This window comes from Rhinolophus sinicus, chromosome 17 (genome assembly GCF_057876585.1).
Source record: "Rhinolophus sinicus isolate RSI-liver-muscle chromosome 17, RSI-T2T, whole genome shotgun sequence".
Taxonomy (NCBI): Eukaryota; Metazoa; Chordata; class Mammalia; order Chiroptera; family Rhinolophidae; genus Rhinolophus; species Rhinolophus sinicus.
The window spans coordinates 12,305,865-12,329,971 of record NC_142517.1 but is presented as its reverse complement, the minus strand read 5'-3'; the positions used below and the strand labels follow the sequence as shown (position 1 = coordinate 12,329,971).

The 24,107-nt window shown below is 34.4% G+C and overlaps 1 protein-coding gene across 1 annotated transcript; it reads right to left on the bottom strand.

The window, feature by feature from the left end:
- Positions 1 to 23,276: 23,276 nt before the first annotated feature.
- On the bottom strand, positions 23,277 to 23,657 carry LOC148754736 (keratin-associated protein 19-5-like). Its single transcript, XM_088794030.1, has one exon. The coding sequence runs from the start codon at positions 23,655 to 23,657 to the stop codon at positions 23,484 to 23,486; it is 174 nt and encodes a 57-aa protein (XP_088650156.1). The 3' UTR covers positions 23,277 to 23,483.
- Positions 23,658 to 24,107: the final 450 nt, after the last annotated feature.

Sequence of the window (24,107 nt, the reverse complement as noted above, 5' to 3'; positions counted from 1 at the left end):
GTAATGGGGATAAAAACATAAGTTTCAATGGGAACACAAATAACAGGGGCTTCAAAAAAAGTGTGAGCAAATCACATAAAACTCATTGTTGCCAATAGAAAGAGTAAGTTATCACTTCATATAAAAAATAAATCTTGCTGATCTAATGTGCTAGTTGTAGTCCTTTGAAAAATAGCTGCCAAGTAGTATTTGACATGGAAGTGATTTGCTGGGGGAAATATTTGTTAGGGAAACTGTGGAAGTAGCTGGAGAATTCTGCGTGAGCCATCAGACCACCATGCAGGTCTGAACTCAATGAAGGAGAGAGAGAGGGAAGGAAGGAAGGAAGGAAGTTTGGGTTAGAATAATCTTCCTCAGGATAGTTCCAAGAAAGTTTTGGTAAGTCACCCATTAAAGGAATTCCCTGTCTCACAGACACGGGCCTTCCCAGCTCAGTCACTGGCCACATCACCTTGGCATAAATGCTGTGATAATTTCAGAGACTGGCAGCTGGAGCTGTCAGTCAATTATGCTCCCTGCAATGGGTGATATGGCAGCCACATTTTCATATCTTCCATGTTCATGACATTTATTCTGATTTTAAATAAATCAAAATAGTAATAAATAGTGACATGATAAATGAAAACATTGAATTTACCTTGAATTAAACTCAATGTGCTTTATTTTACTTACTTTGATGAAAAAAATTAATTGCTATATCAGGTCCTACACAGAACTCATTGAGTGAAAGTCTAACCCTACCACTGTATATGAGAAAGAATTGAGAATAAGTGGATGGTCATCTTTCATTTTCTAGTCAACATCATTCATGTTTTCTTTATTCATTTGTTTTTGTCACCCCTTCCCCCCTTTTTTCCCCATGGTCTTTTATCATTCTGCTTTGTTTCCTGCACTTAAACCAAGCGTTCACATTCTTCAGAGTTTCCATACCTCTTGGCAATATTGTCATTTGGGTTGCATACTTCTTTGTTAGGGTAGGGCTGTCTTGTGCATTATAAGATGTTTACAGCATCCCTGGCCCCTTCCCACCAGATGCTAGCAACATGAACACCACCTCCAATCCCCCAGTTGTGACAAATATGTCTCCAGACATTGCAAAATATCCTCGTAGGCAAAATTATTCCTTGTTTGGAACCATTTATTTATATGGGCATCCTGGGAATGAGTTGTTTGGAATAGTTCTTAACTGTGAACATTGGATATATCCCCCACTTAGGACAGGGATAGGACAGTAAAAATTCAATATTATATTACTTCATGTATGAATCAGGTGTTATGAAGTATGATGCCAATAAATATATTTATACTTTAGAAATCTAAAATGTTGAGCTACTTACTTGGCAAACATATTCCACTATTGCACATTATTATAATAGTTGTGATTATGTTTCCAATTATAATGGCCTATTTAACTGCAATTAGAGAACAAAAATGATTTCATTTTTGTAACAAACTTCTCAGTTCTAGAATGTCTAAGTTGTCTGTTGGGATCAAAACCAATCTATGATAATCCTAGACCAAGAAGTACTAGTAAGACTTATGTTCTTTGTCTCACTATATTTGAAATAATCATATCCAATTGAAACCAACTGCTGGTTTGTAGACTCTGTTTTAATATATTTTGGGCATTCTGAGACTTTTCTTTAATTTTTCTGATTCCTGTATACTCCACAAAATAAAATACTTTATCTTTTCTAGTATCTAGTGTCAATGATGAAGCTGACCATGAACTACATTTTCTTTTAATGTTGAATATTTGAAGCTGATATCACAGGTTTTAGTCTTTAAGTATCTCAACATCTCAATTCAACTCATCATAAGAGAATTTCATTGACTATGAACTGCATCAATTATGTCTACCAAATATTTCATGGTAACAAGCAACTACTCAAAGTAATTTATATTTCAAATATAAGAAAATGAGTTCATTTAAACAAATATTTATTTGTCCCTGCTGTATGCCAGGGTTGCTAGCTCCTGGAGGATGCAAGTTTAAGTAATAACGGAAGTGACACGCAGCTATCAACAGTATTATAAACTAACTATAACTTTAGTTAGACTAATATAATCTCATGAGGAAAGAAATAAAGATTGGAGGATTTTTCCCCAAAAGGTAAAGCTCAAGTTAGGACGTAGAGGCCAATACATTTTGACAGGACAGTAAACTCACTGGAAAAGAAATAGGACAGGAAAAATGTTCAAAGCACATGTTTGAGAAAAAAATGAGGATTCTTTCTTGTCTTCAACATGTGAAAAAGAGCTTGAGCTTGAACTATGAAGGTTATTTGGCCATGGATGTCAGGCTAACAAGTTTGGATCATATTACATAAGAAATGGGAGGTCAGGGTAAATTTCTTTGTAGTAATATCATAAATTTATTCTTTTGCCTAAATTTAATATGCCTTTTGGGGGCAGATTTTTAAATAAAAACTTTGATTTGATTGTTTTAACTAATATTTCATTTCAATAATATTATCAATTCACTTTTTTTTGCCATGTTTTATCATTTGGAATCCTTTTGGCCAGAAAGGTATTCAAAGTATTTTGTGGTTTGTGGACTATATCCTATTGTCCAACTCTTGCCAACTTGCCTGAAAGAAACCCCCAAGATAGCAATTGTATCTTCTATGTAATTTATTACTTTCAGAGTACCATTTCATAAAATGTTAGCAATTGATTCATTCTTCTTACAAAGAAGCACAGCACTTTAGATATGTTATTTATTAAATATTGAAAACTAGTTTGATGTCTTCTATAACTCAGAAGTAGTCCTGACCATTATGCTAAGCAAAATAAGTCAGACAGAAAAACGCAAGAACCATATGATTTCACTGATATGTAGTATATAAAACTGAAAGCAACAAAGGAACAAAGAAACAGAAACTCATAGACAGAGACAATAGTTTAGTGGTTACTAGAGAGTAAATGGGATCAAATACATGGTGGTGGAAGGAGAACTGACTCTGGGTGGTGAACCCACAATGTGATATACAGATGATGTATTACAGAATTGTACACCTGAAATCTATATAACTTTACTAACCATTGTCACCCCAATACACTTTAATTGAAAGAAAAAAGTTGTGATCAGCAAAATGTCTACTTACTATTATTCTCCACTGTTTCTATCCTGTATCTTATTATGTCACACATAGATCATGCTTTTTGATGGACAGAAGAAACCTTATGGAGATGAAGGAATCCTCTCAAAACAGGTGAGTATCCATCTCAAAAGCAGCAGATATTTATTAATGACAATTTCAAGCATGTTTGTGTTAAAGGAATAAAAAATATTTTGAAGAATGTGTCACAGTTAATATCTTTAGGTCTTTATTGCTGGCTGAAAACAAAATTACAACATTTGCTTTTCATTGTGGACAAAAATAAAAATTAGTTATGAAAATTGAAATCATTAGTCTATTCACTTTTAAGTTATTTTTAAAAAGGTGGTCAAATTGTGTGGGCTTTCATTTTTAACCATACATGTTACAGCAGTATACTCTTATAATCTATAAAACAACACAAAAAGTTGGATTGGATATTAGCTGACTTGTCTTTTATTTTGCTTTTATTGGTTTTGTTTTGTTTTTTGTTTTTTATTTTATTTTTATTTTTATTTTTTTAATTTGTTTTTGTTTTTGTTTTTTAAATAAGACATCTGATTGTCAACTGTGCTACATTCACTATGCTGGCCTTGAGTTTACAAAGATGTAAAGACATAGTTCTTACTCTCAAACAACTTCATGAAAGTTTTTCTTTCTTTTTTTTTTTTTTAGCAGTAAAAAGAAAAACCCCCATGTGTATTTAAGTGCATTAGAAACAATTGGCTTTATCAAGCTCAAAAAGAAAATTGTTTTCCAGTGCTGTAAGATTAAAATGGACACTTTGCACAGGAATTTTATTACTTTTTCTATGTATGTGGACCCTTAAAACTGTATCCAGGACAGCTCTACTATCAGAATACCAACATCATCCATAACACAGCGGGATTCACCATGCAGCCAGGGCAGTGGGTGCAGGAAGGCTCTTGTACGAGCAGAACAGAGGCTTTCAAATTTGTGGGACCCTGACCCACACCAGACACACATTTTACTTCAGAACCTAGTTTTCTCTGTCTGTCTCATTCTCTCTCTCTCTCTCTCTCTCTCTCTCTCTCTCTCTCTCTCTCTCTCTCAGAAAAAAAGAGAAGTGTGAGAAGAAATTTTCTATTCCATCCTTTCCCAATTTCATCCCATTTCACTCTATTCTTTCTCATTAAAAGAAGTAGAGAAAGTCATCAATAAATAGATTTTGTTACCCACTAATGACACAAAACTCACATATTGAACACTTTTGCGATGGAGAGTACCACATGGGAGTTATTAAAGCAGCTAGTTCCAGATCTTCTGGCCTGACCCGAGATATCAAAAATGTTCTATTCCTTTGTATAACAGCTCACTGCCTTTCTCCCAGGAAGTGGAACAAAATTCCTCATAAACCATGGTTCAGCCACAGGTCCCTATATGTCCGTAGAAGACATCTTAGATTTCTGGGAACTTTTTATAAAATGAAATTGCACACCTTGGACTGAAATATAGTTGAGGACAAAATCAATGACATATCACCTCATACCTGTCAGAAAGGCTCTCATCAGTAAGAACAAAGATTTGGTGAGGACGTAGAGAAAAGGGAAGCCTCTTGCTGTTGGTGGGATTGTGAATGAGTGCAGTACTTTTCAACCAAAATACAAATAGTAACATCCGCACCCCATGCTAATTGAGAATTATTAACAACGATCAAGACATAGAAGCAACCTAAATGCCCATCTACTAATGAAAGGATAAAGAAAAGATGGTATATACAAAAAAAAAAAAAAAGGAATATTATTCAGCCTTAGAAAAAGAAGAAAATCTTGCCATATGTGATAACATGGATGAACCTGGAGGGCATTAAGCTAAATGAAATAATCCAGGTGCAGAAGGACAATTACTACGATGCACTTAAATGAGGAATCTGGCAGTCAGACTCATAGAAACAGAGTAGAATGGTGGTTGCTAGGGATTGGGAGGAGGGACAAATGAGGTGTCAGTCTAAGGGTACAAAGTTTTAGTTCTACAAGGTGAATGAATCCTAGAGATCTATTGCATGGCATAGTGCTGTAGTTAACAATGTTCTATTGTTTACTTAACAATTTACTAAGAGGGCAGATCATATGTAAAGTGTTATCATCATCCTCATCATAATCATGAAGAGGATGGGAGGAAACTTTTAGAGGTGGTGAATATATTTATAGCATAGATTGTGATGATGATTTCGTGAATGTATACTTATCTCCACACTCATCAAATTGCATACATTAAACATGTACAGCTTTCTGTATTTTAGCCACACTTCAATAAAGTTATTTAAAATAAAGAAAGAAAACAGTAAAGCAGGGAAGGGCTTTATTGCAACAAATAAGGGCTAACAGAGATATACAAAATTTTTCTTAGGTCTAGAAATTTACACAAATTTCTCAGCCCTGTCAGGTTACTTTGCAGTTTTACAAGAGCATTGCTTATATTAACAGGAGTATATTGAACTTACCAGAAGCTGGTTTTTAAATACTAGGTGGAAGATGAATGTTGTGATTAATTCCTGGTGAGCAATCAGGTACATATGAAAAATTAGAACACTCCTTCCTACTATGATACAGTTTCCCAAAATTTGTATGACAAGAGTGAAAGCAATTTAGCAAAACATTCCTTCTATTTTCTCAGCACTTCTCATTTTGATTTCTGAAGACTCAATTATCTTCCTTCAGAGACTCAGAGAAAAGACATAGAAGGGAATGCATTTAAATTTATGTCTCCATAATTTCAGTGACACTAGCTGATGAACACGCCAGCTGAAACATTTGACTTTAACACTTTATCAACTCGTATAAAAAAGTACTTTCTCTTCATTTTTTCCTCCTTTTAGGTTTGATTTTGAAAAACCTTTCAGCCATCCAAAACTCAGTATATTCCTCTTAATATTGATACAGATTAAGATTAATACAAATTTCACAGTTAAATGGGCTGCAAGGAATGTTCTTCACAGAACTCAAAATCTAATATAATATAAATATATAAATGCATTTGTTCAAATGCAAACACATAATGATAGTTACAAAAAAAGAGATACTTTTGATACTTTTAGTTTCTTTCTAATATGTCAAAGAATGTTTAAGTTGATCCTGTGTAATGTTTATCATTTCCCATTAATTTAGAAATATATCCTACTGTAGGAAGAATTTAAGAAGGCAAACATGTTGGAAACAAATTCTTTTTGTATGTTTCAGTAAGGGAAGTGTTCAATTGAAATGTTAGAGTGAAGAATGAGAAATTTGGATAAAGGTATTAAGATAAAGTGACCTAAAGCAGATATACTGAAGAAGGGAATGGACAAATAGAAGAAAGTTGGTGAGACCAAGAGTATTCTTGACAACTATTGCCTCGTGATGGAGGGGACAAAAACTTTAATGAGTTTTATGAAGGGAGGAGCCTTCTTGCTTTCTCTTTTATATATATATATATATATATATATATATATATATATATATATATATATATGTTGCAAATGGAATGTTGCATGTGAAATTGCATGTTTAAATGGTAAACTTTTTTACAGCTTTTTTGATAGATGATTGACAAACATTTCATATACTTAAGGTGTACAATGTGATGTGTTAATATACATAGATATTGTGAAATGGTTACTACAATCAAGCTAATATATTCATCACCTCACTTGTTTTATGGCCAGAATACTTGAAATTTACTCTCAGCAAATTTCAAGTATACAATACATCGTTATTAACCATAATCATTATGCTATACATTAGGTCTTCAGAATCTATTCATTTTATAACTAACAGTTTATACCCTTTGACCAACAGCTTCCCATTTCCCCCAATCCCCAGTCCCTGGTAGCCATTCTATTCTTTGTTACTGTAAGTTTGACATTTTTTGATTCCACATGTAAGTCACATCATGCAGTATTTATCTTTCTGTGTCTGCCTTATTTCACTTAACATAGTGTTTTCCAGGTTTATACATGTTGTTGCAAATTATTCGGTATTAAATGGTAGAGGTTTTATTTTAAATTGAAATAAATTGATCCCAGGGGATTAAATCTGAGGCCAGGCAGACTAATTATTAAGCAGTATAACTCAAACTCATCAAAAAACATATGTTCACCTGTTTTATTTTTAACAACAAACATCACTTCATGAACGGAAAGAAAATATCTTCAAAATAAAAGTTAGTTAACCCAAGTTACTGCCAGTCATGAATTTAAATACTCACTAGATTCTTCAGTAAATACTGAAGACAATATTTTTATGGCTCTGTACTTTATATAAAGCTAGAGACATATTTGGCTTGAAGATTGTGGCATTTTTCTTACAGATTTTACATGTTACCTATCAGACCATCAGATAACTAATACAGATAGGTAATCAACATTTAAGGAAATTCTATTAAGATAAAAATTTAAAAATACAAAAACATTATTATATACTAATTTGTAGTAGTCATAAGATTTTTAGCCATTTATCTTAAACCAAAAGTACATATTTTTAAAAGGTATTTGGCCTTATTTTCTAAATAAAATTTTAGCATTGAACAAGAAACTACTCAGCAGTAATGGCAAAACCAGGACATAGGTTGTGAAAATACCTTGGTAGTACCTTATTTTGCAGATGTAGAGAGTGAGGTTCAGTGAACTATGAAAGTAGTACACAAGACGTGAGCACAACATGTAAATGATGCATGATTGTGCTATGCTACCCTTTGGAATAAAAGTTGAAAAAAAATAACTCCACAGATAAAGTCACAACTAAAGTCACCTTAGACTATCTATTGGTGGTTCTAAAAGGAACAAAGAGACACGTTTCTTTTAAGAGTAAAGGGAGTTTTATATCTGCTAACTCATTAAAATTGGCTTTCAAAAACAATTGTGTCTACCCACTCATTATAATCGGGTGTCTATGGGAACACCGTGCATTATTACTAAAAATAAGAAATCAATGATCACATGGAAGGTCCAATCAATACAAAAGAAGCATAATACTTACAAAACATTGTTCTTTGCAACAGTAAGTAGATTCAATGTGAAAATACAGAAAGAAAAATAATGCCTCACACAGTCATTATGAAAAATATAAACTAAATATCAACATCAAGCAGATGTTAAAAAGTTACTGCAAAATTGCAACCACAAAGGTAAGTGAGGTAAAACTGACTTTCTAAATTGAAAAATTAGTACAATCAAATAGGTCGAATATGTTGTATATGGTGTCATAAGCTTTATTCATTTATTTATTTTTTTGCTGTTAAATCTTTATTGAGATGAGGTTGTAATTTGTTCTTATAAGTCTTTTGTCATAAGTATAGATTTTTGGCCCAGACACTGAAGATTTAATGTATCAAAAATATTAGAGAAAAATTTAAAAATAAATTAGTACTGCTCTACATGTTGCAAAATCAACTTATTTGGTTCTTTGCTTGGACTGAGTTGTTTTAATTGCTATAGACTGAATTTTTCACTGAATCTTATGCTGCTCCTAAGTACTAGTAATACATTTGATTTTTGAGGTTTTAAATATCCTGGTGTTTCTATATTTCCTGCCAGTCAAAATAAAAATAAAAAAATAAAAAATACTGTCCATAGCAACCAAATTCTCATTAGAAAAAATATAACTGTGAAATAACTCACATGAAAGAATCCACCAGAAGAATTATGCCCTTTGAATAACTCTATCACACTTCATCTAAGGCGTGAGGGTACCTCATGAGTTGTTTTTATTGTTGTTGTTGTCGTTTTGTTTTGTTTTTTCCCATAAAAATTTTCTTCCACACGATATATCTGAGGGAGAAATTAAGCAGCCTGGAAGATTGCAATGTGATCTGTAAGGTATTAAGTTGAAATTTATTCTACAACAGTTAAATACTGAACTAGTCACTCACTGAATCATTTGGGGGGGAAAATGTCAATTTTTAAAGATCCCAGTCTATAAATGTCAAAATAGACCCCAGTGATGGGACAAAAATGGTATTCGCTCAATGAATGCAAAATCTTAGCCTCTTGTTATGGGTGTTGAAGTGATTACTGAGAACATATACCTTGCATGACCAGACAGAAGCCAGAATATTATTTTTCTCTGTCTTCCAAGGTCTTCATTTCCACAGCTAAAATAAGAACAGTGAGGTTACAATACCCATTGCAAAGCTTCTGCGGAAGTCTGGATTGTCTATGACCACAGCTTACTGTCTACACAAGAATGAATTCAGTGGTAATAAAAGCTGACTTACTTGGACTCACACATCACTGCACAGTGACTTCACAAATCCTCAGAAGTGGGGCTGGCAAAGCCCGCAGCCTTTACATCTCAAATGGCATTGGAGCCACCCAAACCCTTTAATATTCCCTTGATTCCAGGAAGGGAAGGCCTTCTTACATGTTAATATGTTTTAATTTAGGATTCCTTTAATCAGCCTGGTGCCTATTAGAGGTAATTTTTCGATCCTCAAAGCATTGGCTTTTATCTGACTCTGGTTAAGATTCCCATAAACTCACCCCACGACATGAGGTAATATCCCAACTGTATTGTGCGAAGATTATTTTGGTTCACTAATTATACATGACTGTTTCTGACATTCTCTTTAAGAAGATGTTTTAAGTAAACTTCATGATGTGTCCATCATATTTCAAACCAACCCCTCTTACAGGGTTAATCACTTCAACTCGGTCCCTGTGACATGCACTTCTCTCAACTTGGCAATAATAATGGTAAAAATAGTAAGTGTTTATTCATACTTATTATGTAGTACAAACTTTAAATGTATTAATTGATTTAATACAATCATCTCATGAGATAAATACTATTATCACCCTCATTTCACAAATGGCTTAGAGAGCTTAAGTAATAACATACCCCAAAGTATCACAGCTTTTAAGTGTGCAAGCTGAATTTGAACTTAGGTAAGCAGACTCCAGAATTTTCCACTTGCCTGCACTGCTGATTTAGAGAACTTTCCAAAAGGGGAATAAGGTAGACACTTCTTTTTGATGTTTCTACAACACATTTATATCAACTAAAAGCTTGGGGCATAATTTTTATAGAGGTGATTGATCTTTGCTGACTTCTCATCCATTTCCTTTTGGTCTCTGCCCATCACCCCTGACAGACCTATTCTTCGGAGCTCACTTACCACGGGCTCCCTCCTGGGTTCCAGGTCTCTCACTGTGTCACTCCACATGATCCTGTCCTCTTGACACTACATGTTGTGCTCCAGATTTGTCCCTTCATTTTTTTTTTCCTCTCAACATTTGTGTGTCTAGTGTGTCAGGAAGAGGTTATGAGTAATTTACAGTCTGTCCGCTTCTCAAAACCCAGGAAATAAATTTTATCACATGTCATAATCCTAAATATTAAGTAGTGATATGATTTGACTTGATTTGATTTGATTTGATTTGATTTGATTTGATTTGATTTGATATAGGGGAATTTTCATCATCTATAGAAAACTGTAGGGATTCTTTGGCAGGAGTACCCATCAGGGTTCTCCAGATAAACTAAACCAATAGTACACACACACACACACACACACACACACACACACACACACACATATTCTCTCTCTCTCTCTCTCTCTCTCTCTCTCTCTCTCACACACACACACACACATATATATGTATATGAGAGACTATATATATGTACATATATATATATATATATATATATATATTCACACCCTCATTTGTGAAATATATATATATGAGAGAGAATGAATACATATATACTGTGATGATGGCTTACTAACTTTTTCCTTTAACTATGCTCTTGCTTATTAAATAGGGCTGTCCTAACATCTCTGAACAGAGCCTTGGAGTAAACTGGTGGAGAGAACTTGGGTTTGGGCCTCTTCATATGGTACAAACAATTGTTGAGATGGGGGTTCTAATAATTTACTGTACCTACAAAGTTCATTTATAGTCTGTTTAGGAAGAAACCTGGTGTTCCAAATAAGCTGTTTAAATTTTTTTAGAAAACTATTTCAGTTATCATTTTAACATAAATTATAGCATAAAAATATAACTTATGATAGGAACATATCAAGTTTAATAGCCATCTACTAATTCAGCCATGAGTAAAGTAAGAAAGTAAGACATTGTGCTATATGAATCTGTAATGAATTTCAACAGAGATGCATTAAATTGAGTAATTCTAGATTTCACTGGAGGAACTCACTGTTGAGTACAGGAGAAAGATAAGCAAACATCACATTATATAATAAGTGTGGTTGTGGAAAAAAGAAAACATGAAAAAAGAACATATAGTTGAGCACAGGCTGGCTTTTTTCTTTCTCTTTTTTCTGAAACATGATGTAACACTGGCTTTTATATGCTAAGCCTTATAGGATAAGGAGGTGTTTCTATAAAATGAAATAGAGAAAAATAAGTTATTATAAAGAGATAAAAGGATTAAGGTAATAATAATAGCAGTTAAAGTTAATGCCTATTATTTACATAGTATCTGGCCATTCTTTTGTGCTTTGCAAACATTAGCTCATTTAATCCTCACTATATTACAGAAAAAAATTTAAAAGATCTTCACTTTGCAGGTAACAAAATGAGATTTAAGGTGGTAAAATAAATTGTCCCAAATCATGCATTTAACCAGCAGTTGAGTTGCTATTGCAACCGAAGCAGTCTGACTTCAAACTTTGGGTTACTAACCAATAAAATGGACATGAAGGAGAGTGGCACCTTAAGATGTGAATGGAGTAAAAACTGAATTAGGAAGACCCATAATAGAGCACCTTTTGATGAGATGAAAAGACTTGAAATAGAGGAGAATGGGTGATAAAGAAGATGGGATGTCTTTGAGGAAGATTTAAATGGCAGAATTAAAGATAACTAGTAATTAACTAATGAGGAGAGGAGACAAATTAAGAATTATTTTTTGACTGATTTTTCAATCTTGGAGTAGTAGGTGGTTGAAAATGCCAGATGAAATTCAGGAAGGAGAAAGGATACATGTGTGAGAAGAAAAATCTATTGATCAGAACATGTTGAGATTCAGTTGCCTACAGAGACACATTTGGGAACATTCTTCAAACAGAAAACTATCAGGAGGAAGGCCATATTGGGAGGCATGCTGTACTGGGCAAAAAAAAAAAAAAAAAAAAAAAAAAAAAAAAATATATATATATATATATATATATATATATATCCAGTTTAATTTAAATTTCAGATAAGTGAAATGCTTTTTAGTATAAAATATTTTACATATTCTCATTTTAAAAATGTATTTTTTATCTTATATTCAAATTTCATAAGTAGTCCAGTATTTGATCTGAAATCTCTACAGACTGGAGATGTAAATTTGAGAGACATCAACTTACAGAAAGGAGAATGGCTTGAGTAGATCGCATTACCTAAGAAAAAGAAGTTCCAAAAGCAAAGTCTAGACAGTGGGGTCTATGATAGAATGCATAACTTTGGCCCTTTCCTGATTTTCTTTTGTTGCCTTACAACTCTGTAGTGTTCTCCCACTCTGACTCCTGGCTCAGCCATATAACATGCTTTGATCAGTAAAACACGGTAGAATTTATGGTGTGCCAGTTCTCATTATGGGTGTCCAATAGCCTTGCAGATATCTATTTCGTTCTCATATCCCTGCCATCTCCTTGAGAACACATCTGGTTTCGTCTATTGGCAAGTGAGGAACATGTAATAGAGCCTAGTCACCCACTTACCTAAGCCAACAATCAGTCAACTTCAGTCATGTTAGTGAACCCAGCAAAGCCGTTTTACTCCCCTCAGCAATTGATTGGGTAAGCATTATGGTTGTATAGCACTGAGGTTTACGGTTGCTTGGTATGCAGCAATGTAACAGGAGCATTCACGTAGCATTTTTATAACCATCTTGATTACATGTGCTCAGGTATACGAATGTATACTTAGATTCAAAACTCTTCACTTTTTAATTTATCATTGGTTATTATTATTTGACAACTCACTAATGTAGGATTTGAAATAGGAATTTAAGCTTTCCAAACTGCTATTTTCTCATTCATTCACTGCAATATCAGTACCTATCTCTTAAATTCTGAAGTGTAGCTGTGATGATGTATGCCAAGCAAAGTAAGTATGTAATAAATATGTTATTATTATTAGCTATACTGAAGTTGGCTTATAGTTATACTTTTATACCAAGCAGAGGGCCTAGCATATCATACATAAATAGCTACGAAAAAGATTAATATGACATTTAAAATAAAAATAAATGCTTATTTTTTCATTAATAGAATCATATAATTAAAAGGGCTCTTAATTTAATGGAGAATCTGGGGTATAAATAAATAATAGATTGGTGCTATCATAAATTTATTCAGTACGTATTGTATGAAATACTTCCTGAGGATCAGGCATTGCTCTAGGCACTGAAGAAACATTAGTAAGCAAAACAGATTAAGTCCCTGCCCATATGGAATTTACAATCCCTGGGGAAGACACATAATATGTGAGTAAACAATTAAATATATAACACTCATTGGTGGTAAGTGCTATGAGAGAAAAAAAAGCTATGTAAGGGACAAGATGCCAATGGGATAGTCAGGAAGTGGCATTTGTACATGATGCTGCCAGATGCTTTGTGGAATAAGGCAAGGCACCCCAACATAAATGATAGGTTGACTTTTGAACGTAAGTAGGAGCTCATCATAAAAGTGAAGAGCATATCATCTGAGGTGAAAAAGGAGCTAGTATAAAGGCAAATATTTGGGAAAGATTATGGATTATTTAGGTAATTACACTTCTTAAATAAGTTAGTGTTTACTGAGCTTCATATCTGGTGGACCCACTTTATGGACATACTCTTTGGCAAATTATTTTTTAACTGAATCCTATTTTATTTCTTTCCATATCAGAATACTGAGAGTTGTATAATTTTCTCAATAATAGCAGCATATGTGTCACCCCAAGAAGACACATAGGGAGCCATTTTAAACAAAGAACTTTTAAACTAAGGAACTAAAAGGTGATGGAGGATTTGAGTCCTGGAAACCAGGTAAGAACAGATAAGAAGGCCCAGTGACAGATGATGACTACAGTCATTAAAAAATGAGAATATATATAAGGAGATAGCACAAAACGGCTATATTTTTGGATATGTTATTGGATATGGAAATGACAGGAGAGACATGGAAAGCCTTTCCAAATTAAGACCTGTGTGATTTTATGGATTATGGTGCCATTATCAACCAATGGGACAATAGAATCCATATGGTTTCTATAGTCCATAGCAAGGAGCTTGGCAGAAACATAATTAAATATATTACAGTATTAAGCCTCAGAATCTCCAAGTTCATTGCTAGAGCCGTAGATAGATCCATAGCTTCAACCTAGTCCTCCAAACTTTGGAGATCAGCAATTATATTTGTTCGACAGATGATAGATAGATAGATGATAGATAGATAGATAGATAGATAGATAGATAGATAGATAGATAGATAGATAGATACATACATACATACATACCTGCATACATACCTGCATACATACATACATATTTAAAATTAAACAAAAATTATGCTTCAGACTTGGGAAGTTGATCAGGTACACATATATGATAAAATATTCACTAAATTGTCCTTTCATAGCAATAGAGAATTTTTGATTGTTTAAAGAGTTTTTATATTGATTTTTATCAGTAGATTGCCGTGACCAATTTGAGCTCAGTAATGAGGTGTGATTATAATTATTATGTCCCTAAAACCCTTTTACTATTATGTCCCTAAAAGTAAAATAATTTTTACTTTTGCACCCATGTTTCAAGAAATTATTCTCCCTCCAATTTTATCCTTTAACATTAATACTGGGTCCTAAATTATGCAATCTCTATTCAATAACATACCAGGGGTACACTTAACATGACTATGCCTTCATCAAAATCAAGACCTATATCTTTAATTAGGAGATTTCTCCCCTACTTCCATTGAAAAGAAATATATGTTCTAATGTCTTACTGATGTAATAAACATAAAATTCTCCCAACAGAATTATTTAGTGACCAAAAACTAGAAATATGTTTTATGCTCCCAGCTTCCAATTCTTTAACTATCAAACTAAGAACATAAACATAACTTTTACAATATGCTTCTAAAAGCCATGACATTCAGGAGAATCACTAATTATATTTGGGCACAAGTCAATTTTAGTAGCTTCTGGACAGTTCAGATCAAAAATACAGAAGACCTTCAAATAAAACCAAATTTAAACGTAATATGCATAGTATACAGAGTTATACTTAGTAGGGTGTACTGTCTGTCTGGAGAAAATTATTTTGAATAATCACTTATTATATATTCCAAGTAATGGTGATCTGAAAGACCCACAAAATAATTTTTATATGTTTATCAGGGCAAGCTATAAATACTACAAGCTGTATATATACTTACACTCATAAGAGCACATGTAAATGAACAAATCAGTTCACATATTATTAAATTTCAGACAGTGAAAACTAAAAAAAAATAAAATAAAAGATATAAATCATATAGAATAGTAACTATAGTTACCCTACACTGATTATTCTACTGAACTTTTTGGTTAACGTATAAAATAACAATCTGAAGAACTATTCTATTATATCCTAGGGATTTAGAGCATACCAAACTCTAGATTTCAAAACCACCCTAGCAAGATTAAAAGCCTGTGAAGGGGATTTGCTGGAGAGTCTTTGAATTGATGCCTTCCAGTTTAAGAGCACTTGGAAATGTATCCGCTCTGGTTCTCATATCATCCTTACAAAATCATGTCAGGAATATTCCATGTAAGTGCCTGGGCCCTTGGTCTATAAATTCTTCTCTTTTATTTGATTTTATTTTTCTCTTGCTTCCCTTGTTCGCTTTTCTGATGTGAAATCAAAACTACAGGATAGGTAAAGAGGTAACAGTTTTTTCTCTAGGAAACTGTTTATACAGTAATGTTTCTGCTTTAGGTTTATAGAAGGATAAAAAGAATTTCTCAAGAGATAAGTAGTCGGGGACAAGTATGAATTTAAGTGAATTCAGACATGTCTGATCATGTCAGACAAACTAGTGAGACAGGTTGCTCTGATACTTTAAAAGTTGGCTAAGAAACCTTCTATAGGACGATTTATTCTGTGTTCATTGCTGATGTTCCAAGAGGCTTGTTTCAAGTAGTGAACCAGTGAAATAAGCCAAAAAGAAAGTCCCTTTGGAAAAATTGAGGAATTTCTGGGAGAGAATAAATTTTTATGGAAGAGCCAGTTTCCTTGACCTTGACTGTTGACAGCCATGAGAGACTCTTATCAGTAAAGCATCTTGTGTTACTAAGGTTTGATTTTGTACCTTCATCCATTCATGAGATCTATAGAATATTAAGAGCCCTCTAATGAAGTGTAAAAAGAAATCAGAAAAGACTCTCCACCCTGTTATCCATAGTACACTGTACCACTGGGTTCATGTCATGGCAGTGGTAGGTGGATCAGCCCTCTGAGGGACAGTGGCCAGCATAGATGCCAACAGCAGAGTGCAGTCCCTGCCCAGGAAACGAGTGATGCTTCTCAATATCCTCCTTTACTTCAAGACAAAGGTTGTAAGAAAGCAAAGGCACATCTGGCCGGAGCAGTGGTCCCAAGAAGATTTTCAGTGGGGAAACAGATAAATAAGAGGAGTATAGAGGTTATGTTGGACAGTGAAAATACTCTGCATATCATAATGATGGATGTACATCATCATATATTTTTCCAAACCCACAGAATGTACAACACCATGAATGAACCCTCAGGTAAACTATGAACTTTGGGTGATGATGTATAAATGTAGGTTCATCAGTTGTACCAAGTCTACCATTCTGATGGGTGATAGTGAGGGAGGCTGTGCATGAGGGGAAGGAGAGGGAACATGGGAAATCTCAGTACCTTCCTTTCAATTTTTCTCTGAACCTAAAACTGCTCTAAAAAGAAGATATTTAACAAACATCACTGTTGTGCGCGGAGGCCTGCGGGGTCTCTGCTACCGCTCCCCACACAAGAATGCAGGATATGGTGAGGCCAAAAAGGAACACCCACGGAGCCATAGGTAGGGGAGTCATACCACTATGGTCTCACTGGAGGCTGGGCCCACCAGACGCGCGACCTGCCATCCGACTTTCCGCCAACAGACCGACCGACGACTCTCCTCCACTCTCCTCTACTCTGTTCCTCTACTCTCTTCCGCTCTCCTCGGCTCCTCGGCAATCCTCGGCTCTCCTCCATAGCCGCAGCAGTTATACCAGCGGCCAATCGGCTAACCGGCCACAGCCGACAGCCAATCAGCCACAGCCAACGGCCATCCACCACCTGAGCCAGCACTCTTCCACGTGAGGCCGGGAGCCTGTAAACTACTTTCTGGGGCTCTGTCCCCACAATCACTGTGACACACAAGCATGCACTTGAATGTAATATGAGAACGACAAAATCTTTAGTAATTCCAGCAACACTTGAGGGACATTTGAGAGGCTGATATCCTAAGTGAGTGGACAGGGGCCACTTATTTTCATTTGGTGTTAATATGACATCGTACATGTTCTCAAGCTTGTATAATGTGGTGAACTAGAAATATTTGCATTATACTATACCACATGGCCACAGACCTCATTGCTTCCTAAGTAAATTTTTTATATTCATTGCAAAATAAGACATTAAAATAATAAAAATAGAAACATGACAATAAGCCAATATATTTACATTTTTAGTAATCAATTATTAGACAAAAGCAAAATGTAAGTTTTCTCTCTTGTCTTGCTAGAAAGATAACATCATGGTAATACATGGTGGCAAGAAGAGTAGACCCAAATGAGGAGATCAAACTAGAATGGTTATACATATTAAATATGCATTTAGATGATGGGTTTCTAGCTAAAAAGTCACCAAATATTCATAGAAACAGTTTAACCATTTATAAATAGCTATCAACTTATCCTGGGGAAAATAGGTTGGATGTTTTGGGAATGAAATAAACAAATAAGACCAAACATATTTGGAGATTTTCCAACTGTATCCACTTTAAGCAATTTTTTAGTAGAAGCCAGAGAAGCCATATCCTCCATAGCACCATGGGCGACAGCAGCCAGATCTATAGCCTCCATAGCCCCATCCATAGCCCAGTCTGTGGAAACTGCCACATCCACAGCCGTAGCCAGAGTCCAGGCCACATACTTGAGTTAAATGAACCCCCCGCAAAAAAAAAAGAGGCCATATTTTCTACATCAAATTAGGTCATTTATTAGATATTCAGCATAAATCATTTGTTACTGCCCAAATTGATGATACCAGGAGACATGATACAGATACGCTTAATTCTCAGAAATTCTGAGAATTCTTTTGATAATAGGCCTAGGGTAAATCAGTCCACTGACAGAAGAATGTTTTGGCAAATCCACTCATGGTAACGGATGTCAGGTTACTAGAGAAGTTTAGTAGAAGCCAGAGAATCCGTATCTTCCATAGGACCATGGGCGGCCCCAGCCATACCCATAGCCTCCATAACAGGAGGGGCGGCAGCAGCCATATCCGTAGCCTCCATAGCCATAGCCCAGGCCTCCGTAGTAGCCGCCGTAGTAGCTCATGGTGTCAGTGGTGGTACGTGCTTTGCTGTTCAAGGCAAGATCCTGATGTGAATGTCAGCGTGTGTAGGAGGATGCTTATATACCCTGAGTAAAGCATGTGATAAAACATGTGCCCCTCCTCTGGTGTCATTCCATGAATTATACTTGCCTGAGACAACTCATTAAATCTATGGTCCCCTGACCACAATCATTAAGAATGTCTGAACTGGCTTCGCCACCTACTTAGGTTGTTCCTGAGCTTGTTGCTTTAATTTTGTTAGAAGCAATTGCTGTTTCTTCAAATTGCTATTTCTTATAGATGTAACAAACCTTAAATCAAGCTATTTATTACCAGCCACTAAACATCAGTCTCATTAAATATTACTGAATTTCTAATCAAATATCTTTTCATTTTGGGGAACTGTTATCATTATCTTTTCCAGGCATTTTGGGGAATTGTTACAAATGATACTACTAAATATCAAACAACAATCAAAGTCAAAACTCTTAAATTTATCAAAAAGCACACACTTTGCATCATGACAAGCAAAGGATGCACCTCTCTTCAGAAAAACAAAAACATATCAAGTCAAGAAATACTTTGTTCACCTGCTGTGTATACCAGAAAACCACAACAAACACTCACCTGATTTCTAGAGTGTCAGAACTTTTACCATAAACAATTGATAGATTTATTTTTGGCTTTACACACTAGCATACGTTTTTTGATTTAGAAAATACAGCACAATTGGAGTCAGAAGTGGAGAGACGATGGCAGTGACCAAAAATCCATCTTGCCGGAAGCTTTTCCACGTTGCTCTTTTTTATGTCCTTAGCCCTTTCTCCAAAATAAGTTCTAGCCTCCAGCTACCACAAATGCAGATTATATTTGCCTCCATACACCATTTTTCCCTCTTTCCCTACCCTTCACCATTTATCCATGTATCTTATGTCGTTTTCAAATTGAACTTCAAACATCACTCAGCTTCCTTCCTCCATGATTCATTAACTGCATCCAGGTAAAAATGTGAAATGGGCAAATGGTTTTGGCTCCAACCTACATATTCAAGTCAATACTACACTGCTTCCATCACCAATCTCCATTGTCAATGTATTTTTGCCCCTGTCTTCTCTGCCTAATCTCTGACCATTTTTTGTCTTCGGGCAATTTTTAACTAAACCTTTCCTAAAATATCATCAGACCTTTCTAAAATATTGATAATGTTACTTGCTTAAAATATATTTCAACTCCTAAAATTATATGAAAATTTTAAAAGATGTGTACAACCTGGAATACTTAAGAAATTATCTAAATGTATGACACAAATGTGAAAAAGACAGAATAAAAAAAATACTCTTTGGAGATATTTGGCCTGGTACTCACAGAGTCCCTCACCTGAGCCCAGGGAGTTACTCACCAACACCCAAAGCTAATCCCACACCTGATTAAGCCCAATGCAAATGTGCCCATATCTTGAAATTTAGGACTGAAAATAGTTGTTTTAGATGACTATGCCCGTATGATCACATATATTTGTGTGTGTGTTCGCCGACTTGACTGAGTAGTCTAAATAAAACCTAGCATTCAGTTTGAACTAAACAATACATTTTGAAAAAATTATGTGACTTTAGTAACCTTAATAAAATAAGGACCATGTATATCACAATCTGAGCAACTGATTGGCTATTCTAGGAAATGTTTGAAGGCTGACCTAAGTTCCAACAGGTTTTCTGGGTTTAGAGTAGCATTTAAACCAATATTAGCTTTTCATCCATGCAACTCCAACCTAACTTCATTTCATTTTTATTTCTCATTTCAGAAAACCTATCAATTGATAAAATGAATTATTTTCATTTTTAATGAATCATTTACAATTATAAATAAATTACGTCACATTAAGACTTTCACACTCTTTTTGTGTAGCTCTGTCAGAGCACGTGACCATGATTAAGGGCTAGTTTTTGTTTTTAATGCATAAAACTCTCTCTACTTTATATATAGAAACAAAGTGGGACACAAATAAAAAAACTTCAATAACACAATAAGCAAAATTGTTTTCAAAGAAGAAGACATATGATTACGATATGCATAACTTATAAATGTCCTTTAGCTACAAAAACAAGAAAAAATCAGTGAAAAATATGGGACAAATTTGTATGCTTTTTGTTTTTATACGCAGAAGTAAAAAAGTCACATTGGAAATTTCTTTGGGGAGGGGAATTTCTGTCTACTCAGTGGACCAAGAGTACATATCGTTTTTTCATTATTTTTTATAAAGTTTAATCTCATGATCCAAGTTTCTATTCATGTTGATGGATAGAGGAGTAAAAACAGTTTTAACATTTTCCATCGAAGAACTCTTTTTGTTATAAATTAAAAACATTTTCTCTCACCTCAGATACCAATCAATACAATCTTAAATAGAATAAAATTATGATAATATTGATTATACTAAGAATGTCAACAGCAGTAATAATTATATTGATTTCTGTTTGTCAGCCCCATGGAAACTGTCCCTGGAGATATTAGCCTAATGAAAGGAAAATAGAAATCCTGTTCTACTGGATCAAATGATATAGCTACCCTGCAATAGAGTTAATTGGCTCTGTATCCCTTGCTCAGCCTACTGTGATGTTATGTATATACATTAGCCTCTGGAAGTTTTGACTGAAAGAAGAGTTCTGGATAGTTGTTTTTATTCAGTATTGTTTTGGTTTTGTTTGTTTGTTGTTTAGACTTAGAGTTGAGTTATAACATTGCTTATTATCTAGTTATATTCAAAAGCAGAGAAACTAAAAATTGATAGTATAATTCTTGTTATCAAAACAGTAAAAATGTTAGAAAAACATAGGAGTTAACCTAAGTAAAGGGACCAATCTCCCATTTAATCAGTTGTGACAATTTAGCTCTTCTTATAACCAGGAACAGAATTTACAAAATGGTTTATGTAACAACATTCAAAGAGAAAGGCAGCATAGTCTAGTTGAATACCTGGGACTCAGGAGAGCGTGGTTTTGACCCTACTCTTGACTAATTATCAGGGAAAATCACATAATCTGAGTTTTCCTGACTGTAAAATCATGGGACAGCATTACAGAGGTTTTACTTTTTTTTTTTTTTTTTTGGTGGTTGACCATGTGGGGGAGGGGAATTTCCCCCTCTTTTTTATTTTAGTTCCTCTGGCTTATCTAAGAATCAAATTGACATGAGACAGATTAACAGGAGAAAATCATATTTCATTACATATTTACATACAGAGGTCCTGTAAGAATATGGGACCTGGACAAATCAAGCAGTTGAGGTTTATATGCCATTCTGGACTAAAGAGGAAGAAGTAGTGATTTGAACTTCAAAGGGAAGTTAGGCAGTTCACATGTAGATGAGAAGAAGCAAACATTTATTTGGTGAACAAATTCCTTCCTGGCCACCCAGAAACAATGGGACACAGAAGGGAGTCAAACAAACAGACCTCACTAGGTTCCTCCCTGTTTGCCATAGTAGCATTACAGAGTTTTAATGTACCCTTTCAGGTATTTAATTCTATGATTTCATTCTTCCCCTTGTTTTATTTCATTTACCCAGCTTATACCAGATATTATTAGGATGATATCATTACCTTTAGTATCATTCAGTTTTAGAAAAACAATATTGTTGCAGCTATTTTTCAATTCCTTCTTTCTTATACTGCCAATAAAGTGGTGATTTTTAAAAGGATACTATTTTACTGAAACTCAGCTTTATATAATTAAAAAGAAAAAAATGAGTGGTATTTTTAGTCACTTGAAACCCCACGATATTTTGCTTCAGATGATATTTTTGTTTGTTTATTGTTCTACCTGATGTCCTTACTTCAACCTGATAAGGAGGAGGAAGAGAATGCTGAAGTGTAACAGTGTTGCCTTAAGAGGACAAGTGAGATGAATGAGTTGAATGACCGAAGATTATATTTTAGCATAAAGTTAATTAATGACTTTACGTCACTCTTACTTTATATGCATAACACACTAAAGAAAAACAACAGAAAATTATGAATAAAGGAAGGTAATATATAATTCAAAGATTCACGGAAAAACAGAGCTTACTTTCTCTAAAAATTTATGAATATGGATTATAAGATTTGTGGAAAGAAAGTTGGCTATGATTGCTGTTTTTATGATATGAATGTCTAGCAACCACAGTAGGTATATCTAATACTACCTGTTTTTATGAAAAAATATAAAAGGAGACAATCAAAATTTTGGAAGCAGGCAGGGTATTAGTTCCAAATTTTGAACTCCATTAAGTAGTATAAATAGATAAAATATGAACTATGTAAAATAATTATATTTCTTAAATACTTATATATTTATAACTCCATAGTTGATATTTGCTGTGAAATTCAATTCTGAATGTTATATAACTAAAATGAAGAAAAGGAATAACAGTCTATTGTTTTGAGTTATTAATTCTCAAGCTACAGTTTTTTCAATATAATTATATATATATATATATATATATATATATATATATATATATATATATACATGCGTATATAACCATGTGTGTATTGCATTTCTAATGACAAAGGGTAAAACTTACATATAAGAATGTACACAAACTTGAGTTACATGAACCAAAAAAAAAAAAAAGGCCATATTTTCTACATCAAATTAGGTCATTTATTAGATATTCAGCATAAATTTTTTGTTACTGCCCAAGTTGATGATACCAGGAGACAGGATATAGATATGCTTATAAATAGTAAATTCTCTGGAATTCTGAGAGTTCTTTTGATAATAGGCCTAGGGTAACTAAGTCCGCTGACAAAAGAATGTTTTGGCAAATCCACTCATGATAACGGATGTCAGGTTACTAGTGAAGTTTAGTAGAAGCCAGAGAATCCGTATCTTCCATAGGACCATGGGCGGCCCCAGCCATATCCGTAGCCTCCATAGCCGTAGCCCAGGCCACCGAAACCTCCATAGCCATAGCCCAGGCCACCGAAGCCTCTGTAGCCATAGCCCAGGCCTCCGTAGTAGCCGCCGTAGTAGCTCATGGTGTCAGTGGTGGAACGTGCTTTGCTGTTCAAGGCAAGATCCTGAGTGTGAATGTCAGCATGTGTAGGAGGATGCTTATATACCCTGAGCAGAGCATGTGATAAAACATGGGACCATTCTTTTGTATCATTCCAAATTATTCCTTTACAGGAGGCAACTCATTAATTTGTTTGCTGACACAAAGGGAGGCTCAGACTCATTAAAATTTTTGTGCTTGCATAGCTGCCTAGTTAGAACACCCTTGAACTCATTACATTTTTTTATTGAGAAAAAAATCTGTCTTCAAAGTTACAAAATAAAAATGCTCCAAACAAAATTTTTCATTGCTAAGCATATTGCATCATTAAAATTTGATGGTGTCCTCTCATTAAATATTTTGTAATTTCTAATGTTCATATATTTCTTTGGGTTACTGTCTTACTTCCCCTAGATTTAAGTACTGATCAAGT